Genomic DNA, 21,009 nt, shown 5'->3' with positions numbered 1-21,009 from the left:
TGTGTGTGTGTGTAATTGTAACTGTGAAAGGCCTGTGGCAATAAACAAAAAAATTTGCTTGTTGCTGGAAAGCTCTAGGATTAGTTCCCAGGCTGCCCTCCTTGGCAGAGCATGCCACAGAGAAGGGGCCACACCTGTATTATCTCTTTCACCTTAACACTGAAAAAGGGGGCACCCTTGAAGGGTCTCAGAAGTTAACCTTAACATCTGAGAATGTTCATGTGCAAATAAAGAGTTGATTGCACCCAAGGTAGCCAAGTGAAGGAGCTCCTTCTTTTGCATTATCTGGAGGAGTGTACTGTATATAGAAGATAGCTCACCCAGGAAAAACTTAATTTGTCAGCACTATTAGTATACCTTAACTGAAAAGGGAGAAATTCCTAAGTTATAAAGTGCTATAAAATGCATAAGACTTGTCACTTAGAGGGGACATATTGATGCTAGGAGACTGCCTTCAAAAACAGCAAAAATGGGTAGACAAGAGAAAATGTATTACAAATTAACGACAAATTTGTTCTGTGCCAAAGTTAATCCTATATACAAAATGTTGTTTCCATAGATACCAATCTGTGATATGATTTTTTGCAGTGTGGTGGGTAATCTGAGAATGTATCAAGAAATACAATAAATACCCCCATTGTATTCCCTGTTGTTTTATTTGTTATCCTTAGTTTGTAGCTTTACATTGATAAACTATTATTTTGAGATGTGTCCTTAATATTATGTGGCCTGTGCCAAACTAATCCAGTAAAAGAGTCCAGGGGTATTGAATATGAAAAGGTTTAAATGCTGCTTTCTTTATTCTGTGGTAAATTTATTTAGTTAATGTCTATATTCTACACATTTATTTAGTTCTGTCATTTTTCTGTTTGAAGAAATGGCAGCAAAACTTCCTGAAAACAGCATTTAAAAATTAACAATTATAAAAATACAAATCAAAAACTCATATAGAAACAAATGAAATAAAAAAGTTAAGTAGCAGCCCCACCAAACTCTTGTTTGCATACTGTGCCAGAATTTTTTCAAACGTTAAGCTAAACCATGGCTTAGCACACACAAACTAATGTGCAAATTCTCTCAGAGTGAAGATCGTGGCCACTGTGCTCTTTGCCCAGTCCTGCTGCTGCTATCCTGCCCAGCACTAAACCATGTTTGCTATCGTGTTGCAGCTGAATCTGTCCCCCAGACAAACCACATGCAACAAATGAAGAAGAAAACTAGGTTTACAGCTCATGTAATGTAATGTAATGTAATTCCAGAGGGACGCGGGTGGCGCTGTGGGTAAAACCTCAGTGCCTAGGACATGCCGATCGTATGGTCGGCGGTTCGAATCCCCGCGGCAGGGTGAGCTCCCATTGTTCGGTCCCAGCTCCTGCCCACCTAGCAGTTTGAAAGCACCCCTAAGTGCAAGTAGATAAATAGGTACCACTTTATAGCGGGAAGGTAAACGGCGTTTCCGTGCGCTGCGCTGGTGCTGGCTCGCCAGAGCAGCTTCGTCACGCTGGCCACGTGACCCGGAAGTGTCTTCGGACAGCGCTGGCTCCCGGCCTCTTAAGCGAGATGAGCACGCAACCCCAGAGTTGGTCACGACTGGCCCATACAGGCAGGGGTACATTTACCTTTTTAATGTAATGCCAAACCAAACCATGGCAATAGCCCTGGGTAGCTGCAGTATTCACTCTGGGAACTCATTCAGGGCATGTGGAAACTGGGTCACAGTCTCTGTCAGAAAGATAAATAAATAAAACATATTTGTATTGTCTGTTGAAAACTGAGCAGAGACTGGAAACCAGACAGGCCTCTTTCAGAAGTTCATTCTATAATCTTGGTGTCACAGCAAAGAAGATTTGATCCTTATACCCACCCACTTTACTGCTGATGGTGGAATTACAATTATACTTTCAAAATTGCATGCAACTCCAAACTGAAGGAATACATCTTGCATTTTTCGAGGCAATATAGGTCTACCTCTGTTGAGACCTTTCCTCTCTGCTTTGATCTTGCAGAGGAAGGAACTGCAGTTGCATACTTCACAAAAAGTCAGAACATTTCCCCCTCTCAGCTTCTCACTGCTGAGCAGCTGATAGGTGGAAGAAGACCCAGAGGGCTGGATAAAATCTGTGTACTGAGGGGAACATCTTTGGGTTAAACATACTATTTATATTCAGTACCTCCCTAAATCAGGCTGTTTTAAGGTGCCAGCATGGTTCTATATACATGTTAGCTTAATTTAATGTTTCAGTTCCATAAAAAGCTTGCTAGATCAGTGTCCTAGATTACTGCTGTGTGCAGATAACTGCTGTTAGATAGAATAGCCTGTGCAATACAGTCATACCTTGGGTTGTGAACACTGCGGGTAGCGCATTTTTGGGTTACGGATGCGCCGAATCTGGAAGTACCGGAACGGGTTATTTCTGGGTTTCGGCGCTTGTGCATGTGCAGAAGTGCCAAATTGCATTACACGCGTGCGCAGACGCAGCATTGTGGGTTGGAAACCCGCCTCCCGCATGGATCATGTTCGCAACCAGAGGTTCTACTGTATAATCATTACCAGATACATAGGTTGCTGGGCAGTTTCAGTGATGTATCTGACTTGTACTGTTGAAACGAGCAGCCAGTCTGAACAGGTTTTCATCTGGTTTCTGGTTTTGGGGTAATGACCTTTCCCCCTCCATTCCTAACTTCTTGTTCTCTCTCTGATGGCTTAGTAAGTGGAAGTGCCAATATTCTCTGTTTATTGTCCTTCATTTGTCCCAGAAGTTGATTGGAAGTCATTCAATTAAAAGGAGTGCACTGGAATATGCAGAACTGCAATATGAGTTTAGGAGACCAAGGACAGCACACCACACATACTGTGAAGCCTGGTGTTATGAATTTTTGTTCATTCTCACTGATTTCCTAGGTGAAATTAGGTGACTATCTGGGCAGCATAATGATGGGAAACCATACATACTCAAATGACATACATATAGCTTTAATAAAGGATGAGAGAGACGAGGGAGTGCATTAAATTGAGTAATAATTTATTATTTAGAGACCTCTATGCATTTACTCATTTTTTCTGGAAGAATTGGCTCTTCCTCCAAGGTATGCAGTTTTATGGGGAGAAAAAGCAAAAGTCCAAATACTCATGTATGTATTATATTGTATTTTCTGGCTAGCCCCATCAAGTGACTGCCTGGGATTTAATTCTTCTGCTATATAACCTTTCAGTTTTTTGGTATATGTGCTTCTATGTGTGTTGAGAGAGAGAGAGAGAGAGAGCGAGCTCTGTGTGTGAAGAGAGGGGGGAAGGGAGGGAGAGGGAGAGAGGACTGTGAACGTCCTATAGGAATGCACTGCAATTATTTCCAATCACAATTAACCTGATTAGAATAATGGACAGGAAGTGTCCCTCTGTAGCTAATGCAGTTTGGCATCAGCTGACTGAAATCCTTTGATAATTTCTGCACAGATGGCTGGGCTGAAAGCAGCACTTTTTTAATTATTATTTTCATGGTCTCTCGGTAGGCCAAAACCTCGACACCAACAACAGACCTCCCCATTAAGGTGGACGGAGCCAACATCAACATCACAGCTGCCATTTATGACGAGATCCAACAGGAGATGAAAAGGGCCAAGGTGTCTCAGGCTCTGTTTGCCAAAGTGGCTGCCAATAAAAGTCAGGTGAGTAGAGGGTTCTTTTTGAAAGAGCAGAGAAAGCTTCAAGGTTGAAATTGGACCCATCCCTCCCCCCCCATCATTAAAGTATATCGGTTGCAGCATTAGTAACAACATCAATGATCCCTGGAGAATCCATTGCACTTTGTCTTTTTGCTCCTAAATAATTTCTTTCTGCCTCTTTAAAGTGAATGGCTAGCAAAGACAAATCAAATTATCTTCCTTTAACTGAAAAGTAAAAAAAAAGAAACCGGACCATAAACTGCTTCCCTGTCCTCCACCTGGTGCAGTAAATCAAGAACCCCTGAAATTATTGTGTTGTACACATTTAACAGATTTGATTCCTTAATAGTTGTTTGATTCCTTAAACAATTGTCTTATGGGAAGCCAACAGAAAACCACAGATTGATTGATCACTGTATTCCTTGTAGTTTTAAAAAATATGAAATGGAAGCATCATAAAATGCTGAAAGTAATTCTGTTACCATCATTCACAGAAATATTGAATATATTCTAATGTGTTACATGGATTTGTATATGAGGAGGATCCAAATCTTTCTCATGCTCATTTTCTTCCTCCTCTTCTAAATCATCATGTCTCCTGTTGCACCACTTGTTTTCAGTGCAGCCTGTGGGCTAATGCTCACAGAAAAGGCAAGAGCCCAGGCACAATATGAAATACATAAAAGGAAAATGCCATGGAGCCCTCTTACACTGTTAAATGAATAAAAATCTCATGTACCACATGGCAAAATATAATGAGACTGGAGCTGTTAAACGAATAAAGCTGTTAAAAGCATAATGCCACTTGGCACAACTACTGTGCATTTAACGGTTTTCCACTGTGTAATAAATGACATATGTGGTAAAAGTGCAGTAAATATAAAAACTGCACACAATTGATTTTGCAAACGTGCCCTTCGTCCTTGCCTGCATACAAATACCAAATACCAAAGATGTGTGTGCAGTGCGGCCAAGGCTGGATAGTCCTTAATCAGGACCCTTTTAGGACAAACTGAATTACCAGGCTCTTTCTGAGGTTTGGCTCCAAAATGCCTGAAAGCTTCCTGTCATTTTACACAGAAGAGTCTTGAAATAGAAAGACTGTGAGCCACCCAAAATAATTTGGGTGGCTCACTAGCTTCCGTCTGTGCCAATTCAAACGTAGAAATTCCAAAGGAGCCGGCCACCATCTACTCTCTAGAACTAGAATGCATTAAACGTTCTTGCTGTGAGCATACAGAAACTCCAGATAGAAAAAAAAAGCAGGAAGGGTTTAAATTGTGGGAAAGTGACATTTGTGGTGGCTGTGCCCAGTAATACTTCATGCATAAGCATTTTTGAGCATGTGCTCCTTTTGTTTTACAGGTCTAGTAGGTAGCACTGATTACTCTGTGATGCCTTAATATTAACAGCTATGCTGAAGGCACTTGGACTTTCTGTTTACAGTAGGTATAGGAAATTTGGTCAGCACTGGTAACCACATCAAAAAAATATACTAAGAGCTTGAAGTTGCTATTTAGTATAATTTGCATATCATGTGTACACTTTCATGAACATTTTCTAACCATAGCTGGTTGCCATGGTGCTTTTATTGTACAACTTGAGTTCTGGGGAGGCTAAGACAGAGTTTGAGAACCAGTGGCACTTCCACTTTCTTATAGGGTCATAAGCAGCATTCATCTGTTAGTATAAAGTTTGTAACAACCATATATGGGTGAGAGAAATATTAATCTCTGGAAAATTGATAAGATCCAACTTAACACAGAAGCATGTCTAAAAGTACCTAGTAAGCCTCTAAATAAATTCCTACTGAGAGCCAGAATTCATAAGTACATAAGAACAGTCCTGGTGGATCAGAATGTGGTCTATCACATCCACAGTATCCTATTTTCAAACATGAGCAGCTGGATGCCCTAAGGGCACCAATAGGACCAGTGACTAGTAGCAACTGTCATGGTAACACACTAACTATATGGCCAGTCACTCTACCCAATTTTCTCACCAAACCGATTCTTGAGCAAAGCAGAACAATAGCTCCATATGGTGCTTCCACAGAGGGCCTGTAAGCACTCATTCCAGACCATCTGATTTTGAGGGCTACACATGTCCATGTTCCAGATTCCATAGAAGATAGGAACGAAAGCAAGTGTTCTCCACTGCATCACATTTTGCTCCCCCCCCCCCCCGAGCTAAAGTCAGTATTTGTTCTGGTACATATCCCAAGATAATCACATAAAAGAAAAAGAATCACATAGAGCAGCAGTGGGGAACTGATTCTGGCATGCAGGCTAGGCGCTGTGGTCTAAACCACTGAGCTTCTTGGGCTTGCTGATCAGAAGGTTGGCGGTTCAAATCTGTGTGATGGGGTGAGCTGCCATTGCTTTGTCCCAGCTCCTGGTATGAAAGCATACCAGTCCAAGCAGATAAATAGGTACCACAGGTAAATGGCGTTTCTGTGTGCTCTGGCACGGTGTCCCGTTGTTCCAGAAGCAGTTTAGTCATGCTGGCCATATGACCTGGAAAGCTGTCTGTGGACAAACGCCAGCTCCCTTGGCCTGAAGCGAGATGAGCGCTGTACCCCATAGATGCCTTTCACTGGACGTAACTTTCCAGGGGTCCTTTACCTTCCAGGGGTCCTTTATCTTACCTAGGTATCTATCTTTCCCACCATCTGTAGGCATGGCTGCCCATCTGTCTATCACATTATATCACATGACTTGTTCCTTCCCACATGTTTTGAAATTAAACTGTGTAGGATGTATGGTACTTTGAAGCCCAGATAAAAAGCTCATGGTTTGGGCTTCACAGCACCACACAGGGTTCCATGAAAGCACTGGTGATCAGCTCTACATGTATTCAACACTTTCTCATTTTTGCCAGACATGCAGGGGCATGTGCAAATGGGAGGCCGTGAGATAGGACTGAAACACATGGTCTGCTTCCCCTATGGGCTATAACAGGATAACAATAAAGGTCTACCACCAGATTGCGTGTGGCTACCATATGTTGCCTGGTGCAGAGCACATTGGGGGCTGATGCAAGGGGAGGAGGGGTCCAAGTGTGTGGCCGGAGGTGGATGCATAGCCTTCCCTTCTGGCCACGCATTTCCTGGCAGAAAGCCAGGCACTCTCCCGGCCAGTCAGGAGGTAAGACTTGGGCAGGTACTGGGACTGTCGCCTTCCTTTGAAGGGGTGCGGCGCCCGGTGCCCAGCCTCTTGTCCTGCATGGATCTGATCGTCACTGGATCACCTGCCCTCCTGCCCCTTTTATATTTGTATGTGTGCTTCAGCCTGATGGTGAGCAAGCTGAACTGTGTATGGGCATTGCTATGGATTACTCAGTTGCTGTATTTGGGGCCAAGGGGGAGTTTTGCCTGAGGACAGATTGACCCGTCTACAGGTTTTTGCCTGCCTCATAGCAAACACAACAACTTGGGCATTTAAGGCAGTGGGTAGTATCCTTTTAACACCAGGGTACCCCTTTAAGGGGCAGAGCTGTCTGGGAGCCCAAACGGGGGCCACAGTACCCCTTCCATGAGGAGGCACTGGCAGGAAAGTCACATTTGTAATAACTTTTTTATTCAAAATTAAAACAAACGTATTATCCAGAAACATATCATCCTTATTCCTCCCCATTTTTCCTCCCTCCCCCTCCCTCCCTCGACTTCCCTCAGTTTCAGTCTTTGATTTCTCTAAAAATGCTGTTTTCTGCATGTTGCACAGTTGTATAGATCCTCAAACTATTTAGCTGGTTATTATCAATAAAAAGTTTGTGAATGTTTATTCAAAGCCAGCCAAGGAGTCCAGTTCGCTTTGTTGCGTCTTCAAATACTTTGTAAAGGGTTCCCATTCATCTCTAAAGTCACAGTTATCCTTGACCGTAGCTTGTATGTCAGTTTTGCCAGTTCTGCATAGTCCATCAATTTTTCTTGCCATGATTCTTTAGTTGGGGTTTCTTCAGTCTTCCATCCTTGTGCTATTAAAACTCTCATGGCCGTTGTCGCATACATAAAGATGTTTTCCAGCTTTCCAGCTTTCCCTACAATCCCTAACAAAAATGCTTCAGGTTTTTTAACAAATGTTAAATGGAACATTTTCTTCAATTTGTTGTATATCATTTCCCAATTTTTTAAAATTACCTTACAATCCCACCACATGTGATAAAATGTCCCCTCCTTTTCCTTACGCTTCCAACATATATTTGAACTAGTTTTGTACATTTTCTGTAACTGCACTGGTGTTGTGTACCATCTGTACATCATCTTCATGTAATTCTCCTTCAATAGGGAACAATCTGTAAATTTTAAATCAGTTTTCCATAATTTTTCCCAATCTTCCATCATAATGTTATGGCCTACATCCTGTGCCCATTTAATCATAACTGATTTTGCCTCTTCATCTTTCGTCTCCCATTCTAATAGTATGCTGTATGCAGCCTTCAGTAATTTCACTTTCCCTTCGATCACTTCCCTTTGAAACCTAGATCTTGTATAACTAAATCCTTTCTTGTTGTCTTCTTTATGTGTTTCATATAGTTGTCGATAATGCAACCAACTCTGAAAGTGGTGTTTGATCTCATCATAATCTCTTAATTTCCATTTTCCATCATGTTCCTTTAAGTGAGCCATTTTCCTTTCTTTCCAAGTGGTTTGAGAGGAAAGTCACATTTGACCCATGTCTAGGGGCAGCCTTCATGCCAGGGTCCACCCATCCTGGGTTCAACCTGCCGGTGGTTTGGTTGAAGGTGGATGCTTACCCAATGCCTTTTGCCACTGGCTTACATATGAAATCAATGAATCTGTGGCCTAATTTAACCCAGCCAATGGTCTCCTGTGCCTTGGTCTCCCCATTGGCACACAGTGTGCCATATGTGCCTGGGTCATGCAAATGGTTTGTTCCTTTCTAATTCAGGACATGGCTGGATTTTAGCTGCACTGTATGCATATTTCATGTACAGAAGATCTGAGGAGGATAAAGCAGGGAGGGGGTGCCACAGCTGACTTTCAAAAATTGTGCTATAGCTTCAGAGGATTCTCATAACTTGCCATATTTCAAAAATCTGGACACAATGGTGGTTGAGCTTTTTTTTTTTTTTGCAAAATCTCAAAAAAGAAAGGATAGGAAAAAGAGAGTTTTTGAGCTATTTTTAATGAAATTTGCCAAAATCTACACTTCCGACATGGACTGCCGTGCATCTGGATTTTCCTGGACATTTCAGCGATTTTTGCCTGGAAGCTTTTTAAGAGGGCCAAATACCAGCTATGTCTGTGAAATTCCAGATGCATGGCACCCCTACTCATTCACCTGTTGATAGTCTCATCAAGTGTGCAGTTCCTTCTCAATGTCAGCTACTGCTCTTGCCCTCAAAGAGTCTATCCACTAAATCACAGTGTGATGAAAACTTAACATGGCCAGTCACCTATGATGATTCATATCATGTGGCTATGGCTGTCATCTACATCCTTAACTAGAACAAGAAGATAAAGTAAAGAATTCAAGGAATAGTTTGGCAAAACTGGTGATTAAATTCCCACAAACATTACAGTAGAGAATGTTGCAGTTCAAAGATAATAGGAATAATAGAGCAAAGCCAGCTTGTCAAGGTTTCATTAAGCTTCATGGCAGAACTTGCCATTATAGCCAGTTTTCTAGCCATTCAGGTTTCTTCACTTGGTTATTTTATATAATAATGAGCTTTATTTTAATCAAGATTATTTTAATCAAGAAAAGAACAAGTTCAGAAACCTGGCTCATTTTCTACTGCTGTAGATTCCCAGTCACATGAAGAGAGTTAATCACTACTGAACATTTGTTTTAAAGACCTTTGCATGGGTACAATTAGAAAGTAATCTTTATGTGGTTAATAGCATGATTCTAGTCTCTTTAAAAACATACATCACACATTGCCTTTTTTGTCACAGATGCTGACATTTTCTGCACTGAAGATGTGGGTGAGGAAATATCCTTTTACATATATTTGAGTAGAGATTTTTTTGAATCATTTTCACTAAAATCTCTTCATTTGCCTACTCACGTATTTGCTGGTATCCCTGCAAAATGTCAGTGCAGATACATTCAATTCCTTAAAAAAATAAGAATATGAAATGAACCAAGCTGCTGCTCAAGGCCAGTTAATTGACTTAGGTTGCAATCCTAACTCCACTTATTTCTTTTTAAAATTATACCCTGTTTTTCACCATATAGGTCTCAAAGTGCCTTGTAACAATAAAATATACAATATGCAAAATTTAAAACATTAATTAAATCTCTAAAATTTAGCATCTCAATAATGTAAAATCTCATTTTTATTTTTAAATGTAGAACCATCTGAAAAGCTTTCAGGGGGCAAAAGCCTCCTGACCAGGCCATTGAAACTCAGTAGGAATGTTGCCTAACTTTTTGTGAGAGGGAGTTCTATAGCAGGGGTTGGCAAGGTTTACCTTGCCTGGGCCGGTTCACTCCAGTGGAGATCCCTCTGTGGGCCAGATCGCGCACGCCCCCTGCAATTTCCGGCATCTGCGCAGACGTGATTTCCGGCGCCACGGAAGCGAGTCCCCATGCCGTGCTGGTTTAGCGCATCATGCGGGGGACTCGTCAAGCAGGTGGCTCAGTTCCGGGGTGGCTCGGGGGCTGCTTAAACGACCGCTGTGGGCCGCTTGTGGCTCATGGGCCTTAGGTTGCCGACCCCTGTTCTATAGCACAACTCCTTGTTGACATGAGTTGTGATTCTGGCCCATAGGGAACCACTATTATTGCTCCCCTGACAATCTCACTGATTGATTTGGGGTGTACAGGGTAAATTGGTTGTTTAGGTATCCTGGGCCCAAGTGATTCAGGGCTCTGTACACTCGTATAAGAACCTTAAACCTGGCTTGGTAGCAGACAAGAAACCGGTGCAGGCCTTCTGATGCTAGTGTCATGTGTTGGTGTTTGGTTGTTCTCTGGAAGTAAGCTCCATTAAATTTATTAGGAGTTATTTTTGAGTAGACATAGTTATGGTTAAGACACTTTCTTCCATGCAGATGTCAGAGCTTGAGCGGTGGTAAGTATAATTTCAATATGAATTACCCTGGGCAGCTTATTCCCTGCTTCCATTATGAACATTAATACATGGATAGAACATTGTCAGTGGTCTTAAAATCAATGCCCTTCAGCTTTCTAATAACACAGCAGTTACTGTAATAAAACCTAGCTTTCTTCTGCCAATAATTCTAGTCTCATTGTGTTTGAACATACAAAGTTCAAATCATTTCTGTATCTCTCTTGTGCTACTTACATTAATATGTGAAATATATATTTTATCTAGAGGCATTTGTGATTTATATGAGCATCCTGATCAATGCAGGTTTTACACCCGTCTTTCAAACACCTCCTCTGCTGTCTGCTCCACTTGGTCAAAATTTGGTGTGAAAAAGCTGTCAACCTAGCAGAGCACTTTTAGGATGCATGTGCTGAACAGTGTCCTTGAACCACCCGTCCGTTCTTTCTCAGTCTTTTTGGTGTCACTGGTAAAGTTTTGTGTTTTTTCTCTTTGATGCCTCCACAAATGCAGGAAGAGATACCTTTTATCGCTCCTCTTTCCTTAGTTCAGCAGAAAGACTTGGGTGGGGAGGTCTGTGTTAATGCCCACTGTACTACCTTTCCAAGCCCTGGATACTGGATCACAGCAGGCATGATTTGTAGTCCTCAGCAGCATTTGGAGCAATGCCCTCACCTCACCAGCTTTTTGGCAACCCGTTTTGTGTTGTTGAAGACCTTTCTAGCTCACTGCACTTTAGCTGAAAGCAACACATTGAGTTTCATCTACACCCACCCACAAAAATTTACCTTCCTTGGCTGATGCTTCAGGGCATAGCAGTGTATCCTCACAACCAAACAAGCTTAAGGGAAAAAAATATGGTACTTCTCACAAAGAAGTACCCACACAACAAGAAGCAAAAGGAAACCTGTTCTTATTGTGCTTTTGCACCATGAGCTTAATTCAAAAACCAGGAAATCCCCATAAGCTAATATTGGGACTGTGAACTATCGAAAGTTGATGAGAGCAGTGTGAGTTTGCCTGGATAACAATGGCATTTCCAGGACACAGAAAATGAATGTCTGGATATGCCCTAATACATCAAGAATAAACCTACAAGGCAAGTGTACCTGATCCTAGTCTGTTCACATGGAAAATTTTGTGGAGTTTCTGTATGTATGAATCCTTTTAACAACCGTTTTGATAGCTTTTTTTGGTTGACCGCTACTGCTGACCTAAATATGACAGAAGTAAAAAGGTCAGCTGGCTAAACAGGATCACTGATAAGTATGGGAATGAGCTTCATTTCTTTCTTCATCTACCTCCCTTTTCTTCTAGGGGGTTCCTTGTACATCATGCCTGAAATGCTTTTGTTTATTGAGCAGCCAAAAGTTTAGTTACGCTGCAGATTCTTTTGCTTTTTGCCCTGGGAAATACATTTGATTGGAGTTAGAGAAGTTTTAAAGTAGGACATCTATATGATACTTCCAAATTGCTAATGCTAATGCATCCACATTATTTAATACAGCTTAAGAGACTTGGTGGCATTCTTTATACAAATCTGCAGGATTGCATGCAAAACATAATTACAAACTGAATTCCTTGCTACCATCACTACAGCCTTTCTTTACTGTACCTTGGGATACCTTGGGATAAATACGCTTCAGGATAAGTGTTTTCGGGTTGCACTCCGTGGCGACCCGCGCATGTGCAGATGGTCAAAATGACGTCACGCGCATGCGTGGAAGCGGTGAAACGCCACCCGCGCACACACAGACGTTCTGTTCAGGATGTGAACGGGGCTCCAAAATGGATCCCGATTGCATCCCGAGGTACCACTGTACAAGAGTCACAGCTCTTTATTTGTGGCAATTGTCTTTTCCTTTCCTTAGAATATTTGAATGAGATCATGGAGTCAGGTTTTGCTATCTGCTGTTTTATTGTGTTTACATTAGTAATCCTGTTACACAGTGTCATTGTTTGTAATCAAAAACATATATATATTGTAAACATTAAAACAGATTACATATGACATGCTAGAACCCACACCCAACCTGTCATGATGGTTGATTATGCTTGCATCCCACTCTTTCTTAGGAAGGCTCAGAGAACCTTCAGTGGGTTTCTCAATGGTCTCCCACCCAGACACTGATTACAACTGCCCCTGCTTTCGCTCCAGCATCAGATGAGAGCCAGTGAGGTGTAGTGGTTAAGAGCGGTAGTCTCGTAATCTAGTGAACTGGGTTCGCATCTCCGCTCCTCCACATTCAGCTGCTGGGTGACCTTGGGCCAGTAACACTTCTTTGAAGTCTCTCAGCCCCACTCACCTCACTGGCCGCTTTGAGACTCCTTCGGGTAGTGATAAAGTGGGATATCAAATCTAAATTCCTCTTCTTCTTCAGATGTTCTGTAATTTGATTCTACCCACTAAAAACCAGCCTGAATTAGGATGATTTTAAAATAGTGCTTCAGTATGTAGTAAATTAACCTGTCAATCATCTAATTAAATAATTCAATAAATTATTTGATTAGAAAAGGGTAAGCCTATTTAAAAAAAATCAAGCAGCCTATTTGATTTTTTTTCCAAGACTATTTTTAAAAAATAAATATCAAATATCAAAATTGTGAGTTCTAGGCACTATCTTAGAAAAGAAATAGGGCAATCCTAAAGGGGGTCAGAGAGCAGGGGATCCACTGCTGCGCCTGAAGGGGTGCCAATTTGCACTGGCCAGGGTGGAAGGGATCAGATTTTCCCTTCCTTTTTCACTACACCAGATCCAGTATGACATAGCAGAGAGGTCTCAGGTTTGAGCCACTTGGTTTTTTGGGGGGAGGTGTCTGCAGGGCTAGTATCCTGCAGATCCTGCCCCAACCTTGCCCCAAACTCCCCATTTCAAGGCTTGACACTTCTTATAGGAGAACCACTAGCAGGACAAGCAGATGCCGCAGCTCCTTTCCATTAGGCTAGAGAAGATGACATAATGTGTCTGGTGGTAGAGGAATTAGGGGTTAGGAGTACACTCAAATCCTCCATTTTCTCATATACAGGAGTGCCTATTCTAATGTGCTACATGTGAAGCATCTAAAAAATTGTTTTCTCCTGTTCAAAACTTGTTTTTACTTGTGGGCAAATTTTATACAGATTTGATGGATGGATGAATGATTCATATGAGTTTTCACCAGTCAATAAATCCCATTGAATGTTGTAGGTCTTCTGCACAGGCCTGGTCTGTAAGATTTATTTAATCAGGTGACCGTCCTTTACTCAGGTGACAATGCTTCCAAAAGAAGCTTAGGTTTATACGTGGTGGGTGTTCAGAAAAAAAATATTGTTAGGAATGTGCTTTGCGTTTGTTTTGGAGGTCATAGTAGGTCCTTGGACAGGAAGCCGTTTCAGGGATGTTGTTTCAAGAAGTTGTAAGCCAAAGGGAGCAGAAAGGCTGTTTGGATACTGGAAGGCTATCCCAACCTAGGAACATTTATAGCTGGCGAACCAGCCTAAGCTGGGACTAAGAACTGCTAGCTACAGAAGCCGCTTGAGACTCCAGTAACTAGTTGGAATCCAGGAGTATACCCAGACTACAAACCTGTACCTTCACGGAGAGGCAACCTCTCCCAGGACAGGTTGTGCGCCTACTTCCTGGACACAGGAACCATCAATCTGCAGCACTTCTGTCTTATCAGGATACAGCTCAGTTTATTAGCCCCCACATGACAGACACACGGCAATAGAGCACACTTTTTACAGCAATCTTGACGTTTGTTACTGGACTTATTTGCATAGGAGAGATGCTGAGTGACAGAACTGGGCAACTAAGGGATCAAGTATGTTTACGAGTGGGATGTCTAATAACAGCCTAATTCTATATACAGTAAGGCCTCTCCTTCCGGAGGTAAGGTGTTGTGAGCGGGAGGCGATTCCCACGTCACGCAGGGGGCGTTCTGCCCCCTGTCCCATTCACAAGGCTGGTGGGCCACGCCCCCGGTTGAGTACCCAACTGGGGGGCTTGGTGGGGGCGTGGTTTGCTGCTCAAATGCAGCCGCGCCAGCCATTCTGCCCATTGCACTCACCTTTTCGCATCACGTCACCCACCCACCACTCCCTTTAGGGCTTAGCTTTTCTCTTGACCTTGCTACGGACCTATGGTTTGTCGCCCAGGTTGCCCAGGGGGCCTGGTAGGAGTTTTTCCAACTGGCAAATTGGCACCGGCCTTTTGGTTTTTTCCCGCCTACTTCGTAGCAATTTGTCACAACTTTCTTGGTATTTGGCAGTTAGGCATTGGAATGTGTTGTTGGTGTGTGGAAGGGCAAGGTGTGGCCATCGCCTACCCCTTCGATTTTGGGTATTCCATTAAAGGAATCCGGCGGTCGTGGATCCTGTCCGATGCCTGTGTGGCGGAGGGCCATGGAACGACCCTTGGTGACATCAGGGGAGAGCTTATAGTTGTATTAGCATTAACAGGCTCCCCCGACTGGTGGTTAACCCCTCTTCAGACTCACCCCTCTCCGAGTGGGTGGAGTCAAATCTTCTGTGGTCCAATGCCTAAGCCAATACCTTCTCACATGCTGTAATCAATAAAGTTGTGGCCTTTTCTTGCCCATTAACCTTATACACTGTGTCCACATGTCTTTATTCCACCAAGTGGAGATCGGGCCCTCAAATCACAACCTGTCTTTCCTAAAACAATGTCACCAGGAACATTAGCCAAAAGCCTGAAATCAACACGAATGCTTCCATTCCAGAGAAATTCTGTACTGTATCAGCATTTCCTTGCATGGAAGCAATTCTCTTGGAATGCTCAATAAAAACACACATGGACTGCTATCACCTCCCTGAATACCCCCCCACACACAACTTGAGGGTTTAAACAAAAAGAAAAAAAGAAAAGGGAGATTTATTTATTAATAATTCATGAGTTCTCATCGAACATGCACGAAGCAACGGTGCTATTCAATAGAGAATACTGTCATCTGTCACTGTTTTATTTGACATTTACACTTTTTTTTTTTTGCTTGGTACTGCAAAACTTTCTTGGATGGCACGCTAAGATTATTTAAATAGAAAACAACAACAGCAGCAGAGTGCACACACTTTCTTACCTGGTGGCTTCTGTTTGTTTGGGCATTGTGTATGTTGATGAGATGGGACTTTTGGTAGCATAGGGTTCTCTCAAATATTAGCCACGTTGAAAGCTAAAATCTGTTGTTCAGTGGAGCTGAATATATAGTCCTGGATGGATGAGTGAAAGACAGTTTGGGTAAATAGATGGAGGGCGAGGACAACAGTGACTAAAAGATTTGTTGTAGATAAGTGTACAAGTAGGCTGTGAAACAGAGAGAAAACAAGTAATAGCTGTTGTGAAAGAAACTGACACAAATGAATTGCCAGTGCTGATGCCAAATAAATATTTATAAATGGCATCAGAGGGAGGCCCAGTAGTATAAAATTGCAAGCATGAAGAGGGCATTTAGCACAATGACATTACGGAGTTAGGAAGGCTTAGCAATTTCTTGCTAATATTAGACTCATGAAAATCTTTCTGCTCTGTAGGTTAGTTATTATTTATAAAAATCGCAGAACCAGCTGATACATTCATAAGCTAATTATTGTAGCAGCTGGGTATACATGGTGCAATATGTCTGAGGCTGTGAAGTATCACAGATTTCTTGGGACCTGCTGTGGTGTGTGTGCCATAGGAGGCTAGATCCCTTAATCTGATCAGCCAAGCAAAGAGTTTCTGGGGAAACTGGATTAATATTTCCCTAAATAACAGGAATGTGATTCACCTTCAGAACTGAGCTCTGCTAAACATGCCATTAGCTTACGTCCACTGGGGAATTGAGACGTTCTCAGGTGTCCTAAGGATGGGATCTTTGCCTGGTAGCTTCCCTTGCCAGAAATTAATTTGGTTTGCTCATATCTGCACACATGGTCACACTGCAGTCTAGTTTTCTCCTTAATAGCTCCACGGTCAAGACCTTGCAAGTTGCTTGGCAAATTGAGCACTATGCTTCCTAAAGACTAATGGCAGAGAGCACATAGACTATAATGAGGCCTATAGTGTCAGGCTAAGTGACTGTAATGAGTGCAGATTATAGCAGTGCTTATCAATCAAATGCAGCTGACTGTTGTGTGAGGCATTCCAAGATCACAAGCAAAAATGGTAGCAGTAAGTTGTCACGGGTCTCTTTTCAAATGGAGCCTTCTCTTAATATAACTGCCTGCTCTGACAGATCAGTAGGTCTTTGGGTTTAGATCACTCAGAACGTTGACTTTGAACAGGTGTGGGATTTTACTTACCCTTTAAAAAGTTTCTTTAAGGTTGTAAGTCTCTCTTACAGTTTCCCTTGGGAAGTTTTAACCATACCTGCTTTAAACATTTGAAAGTGTGCAGTTGGAGACTTACTCTGATCAGTAAAATGGATGGAGAAATAGCAGCTTCTCCCCCCACCACAGATGGTTTATTTTACATTTCAAAAATTATTTCCTTCGTACTGCGGAACCCCTGAGAAAACACTTTAGAGCCGAGAATTTTGTTCTTGTTTGTTTGTTTTAAATTGTTATTAAAGAGGTACACAGGATTTGGGGGTATGGGCAAGAGAATATTGGTGGAAAATCAGCCATCACCTGATTCTATGGTTAGCAACATACCAACTAAAATACCAAATGCAGATATTTATTCCAAGCAAATAATTAGATATCTCCTTTTCATAACCCCCCCCCCGGCAGCTTATTGCAAGAAAAGATCGGGTCTGCACAAATGTGGCCTCTCACTTGTAAAAACAAGGCAGTGTTGTGTTACAGATTAGTTTATAAATCCCCAGTGGCTTCACAGTTCAGTGCCTACAGCTGCTGCAGATGGGCCTGGGTTTTTGTCTCTTCGCTGTGCTGCAGCCGGCAGTTGAAGGAGAAAATGGAATGATCAGGTTATTAACATGTAGGCCGTGAGGAAGAGGCTGCACAATGAGAACAGCTGGTGTTGCTGTCTTGGCTGATGCAGCGGAGATAATCAAATCTTGCCTCCCCCCCCCCTTTCCTTTTCCTTTTCCTTTTTTTTTTTGGGTAAAGGCAGAAGACACAGTGGAGAGTTAGACAAACAACGATGTGATATCATATGAGGTCTCTTTAATAGCACCTTGCATCAGGTTGTTACACCAAATCTTTCAATTCCTTTTTTGGCTTGTGAAAAGCCTTTCTAGTCAGGTCCTTTCATACAACAGTTTTGAAGAAAGACATATTTAACCTTAAGAAAACAAGATCCAGCTCGAAATATTAAATTGACACAACCCCATTGAAATTGCTCAGGCCCCATGGATTTTAACAGGATGGAGATATGGTTAGTTCAGTGTTTAGACAATCCAGACAATCACTTGAGATGATGGGCTGTAGAACTGTCGAAATATTTTACTTAATGAAAGTTAGGAAATGCATGTTTTGTATGTTGCTTCATTATTATGTTGAATTTACTCTCATAAAGCCACAAGAAAGGGATGATTCAGTCATTGCTATGCAAGGCTGCCTACAGGTGTTAACAAAGATATTTTTTTTGCATCAAAGTTTACAGATGTTCTGTGTATTTAAAAAACCATTCAATATACTTGCACTTTCTCTATACACGTAAGTGGATAAAGGTGAGAAAGTTTGTCACCTATTAACAAGTAGTGTCTTTCTGCCCTATGGGTTACATTAATCATTTCTTATAATGGTATTGGAGAGACAATGGGGTCAAACCGTTGCATTAGCAGCACCAAAGTGACCTCGATGGGATACATGCCTGGGCAGTGTGTATGAAAGTCCTGGGCAGAAAACAATATCCTCCAACCTCACTGAAGTGGCTGAAAGGAAAACAGAGCAATACATTTGGCACCAACTTGGCTGAAGGAGTTGCTGGAAGGAGGCATACAAGGTTCCATCCAACCATCTTAGGGACTCTACTCCTTTGCCTTTTCTTCTCTTGAAGATATCCCACAAGGCAGCGGAGGTTTAGGATCAAAGTTTTCCTTCTCTTAGATGGGCTACCTTCCCAGATTGATGAACCCCACCTGCCCCTCACTTCCCTCTACAGCAGGCATGGGCACACTTGGCCCTCCAGATGTTTGGGGACTACAACTCCCATGATCCCTAGCTAACAGGACCAGTGGTCAGGGATGATGGGAATTGTAGTGTCAAAACATCTGGAGGGCTGAATTTGCCTATGCCTGCTCTATAGCATATGCAGGAACTGCCTTCTTGACTGTTAGACCCTTAGTTGGTCTCGTCCTTTCAATCCACCAAAGCCTGTCTTCGCATGCAGAGGAAGTCTCTAACTCACTGAGGGTTTGAGACCCATCAGTTACTCTCGAAGCCATTCCCAGGGTGTGGTCGCTGTCTAATGCTGACAGTTTCTAGGAGCCACAGGTGAAAGCTGTGCTGAGTAGGGACCAAAGGTGGACAAACTACCCCAAAATGAGCCAGATGTGTCCTCCACCACAGGTACTACCTCTCCCCTACACCTCATATAAGGGCATGGGCAGTAATCAAACTGTTGGTTATTATAGGGAGGTTCTGTTCATGATTTCCCAATAAAATACATGTAAATCCATCAAAAATTACAGTAGGTGAATCTGAGGTAGAGGTGGGAATAGACTGCCTGGTTCAGTGTCTTCTAAGCTTTTTCTTCACTTAGCTATGTAGGGGTTCCCAAGGAACTCTACAAAATATCCTGGCAATCATAGTTCCAGGCAACTTCCTACATTCTTTAAAGATTTTGAATGCAGGGTCTACTGCTTTCCAGGTTTTCTAGTTATTGACCGTAACGCAGGCATACTCTCCCTGTGTCTCTCCTTTGTGCTTTTCCAAACTGTTTGCAGGGCAGTGGGAGAAATTAGTTTGGTTCACTTTTGAATGCAAATTCATCAAATTTGCCCTTCCTGAATCAATATGCAAGCAAAACTCACCTCTCCTTGTAAATTTGTACATTAATGAAATTTGCAATGCAGTTATCTGACAATAGAGTGCATATTGCAGGCAGCAATACATTCAGAGATGTTTATTAGGATAAATGCATATCATTTAAAAATAAAGAATACGAAATCACAAACTGATACAGAAATGGAGTGAACTTTAGATTGGAAAATGATAAAATGAGAAACCAAAATTGACAGAGTTGTTCATCCTTAGCTGTCTGTCTGGTAATGATCAGTACTGCATAGAATGCAGGTTTCCTCTCTGATTGTTTTAGGACTTTCTCTCAATGAGTCTCCCTTCTTGGATTCTGCCTGGGTGCCAAGTTCCCTCATATCAGTCCATGAAACCACAGATGCATGCAGACACACTCATAACTGGTGTAGTCAATATATATCATGTTTTTTTTCTCCCTCATCTAGCACACGGAAGATTTGTGTGAATGAGATTTCACACTGGGTGATTCAGTATCAGACATGCATGGAAGTGCCACAAGCTGCCTCTATTGTCCAGTGGAGCAAGAATAAGGGATCCCATCTGGGTCAAAACTGAAGCGTCCTGAACTATTAGAAAAAGGTCAAAATTTGCCATTAGCGAACATATCACAAGTGCACGATATGTATGTACTAGGTAACTTGGAAGATGTTATGCAGCAGGATTATAATTACCAAACTGGTGAATCAGTTTGTAATGATTCTGAGCACTATAATGTGAGCTATGCTAAATAGGTAGCAAGTATTGGAAGTGGCACGTGTGATAAATCATAGCAGCACAATAAAATAAGCAGTCCCTACAACCATTATGTCGTTCACCAGTTTACTAGTACTTAAACGTCCGTTATTTTAACTTTCCACTGCAGGGTTGGCTGTGTGAGCTGCTCCGTTGGAAGGAAAACCCAAGTCCAGAGAACCGTACACTTTGGGAAAATCTGTGCACCATCCGGCGCTTCCTGAATCTTCCGCAGCATGAGAGGGATGTGATCTATGAAGAGGAATCCAGGCATCATCACAGTGAACGTATGCAGCATGTAGTCCAGCTTACCCCTGAGCCTGTGCAGGTCAGTGCTCTAACTGTCCATTTTAAAATGATTCTTTGTCCCACGTCAACTAGTAAAAGAATGAAAAAAACAAATGGTTCCAGCATCTTCCAGATCTAGAAGCACAAAACTTCCAGTGTCTTTTTCAGTGAAAAGATTCCTGGATTGCCTTAGGGATCAAGATAGTGATGTTAGAAGCAGGTGTGTTTGTGTATTCATGAGCCTGTGTTCTATTTCAAAGAGAGCTAGCTTGAGACTACAATATTTTAGAGTTATGTCTTTGCATTGGTACCTGGGTCGCTGTCCAGTGTCTTTTTTATGTATTCTTCTGGCACAATTCATTAGACTA

The 21,009-nt window shown here is 42.1% G+C and overlaps 1 protein-coding gene across 2 annotated transcripts in view; it reads left to right on the top strand.

The window, feature by feature from the left end:
- Positions 1 to 21,009, top strand: part of SATB2 (SATB homeobox 2) — a 121,770-nt gene that overhangs the window by 80,179 nt on the left and 20,582 nt on the right. For both annotated transcript variants that reach the window (XM_083707949.1, XM_083707950.1), the window contains 2 exons: positions 3,511 to 3,666; positions 20,484 to 20,681. In XM_083707949.1, coding sequence (XP_083564075.1) covers positions 3,511 to 3,666; positions 20,484 to 20,681 — 354 coding nt within the window. The remainder of the gene's footprint in view (positions 1 to 3,510; positions 3,667 to 20,483; positions 20,682 to 21,009) is intronic.

This window comes from Podarcis gaigeae (genome assembly GCF_964106915.1).
Source record: "Podarcis gaigeae genome assembly, chromosome: 1".
Classification (NCBI taxonomy): Eukaryota; Metazoa; Chordata; class Lepidosauria; order Squamata; family Lacertidae; genus Podarcis; species Podarcis gaigeae.
This window is presented reverse-complemented; position numbering and strand designations above follow the sequence as displayed.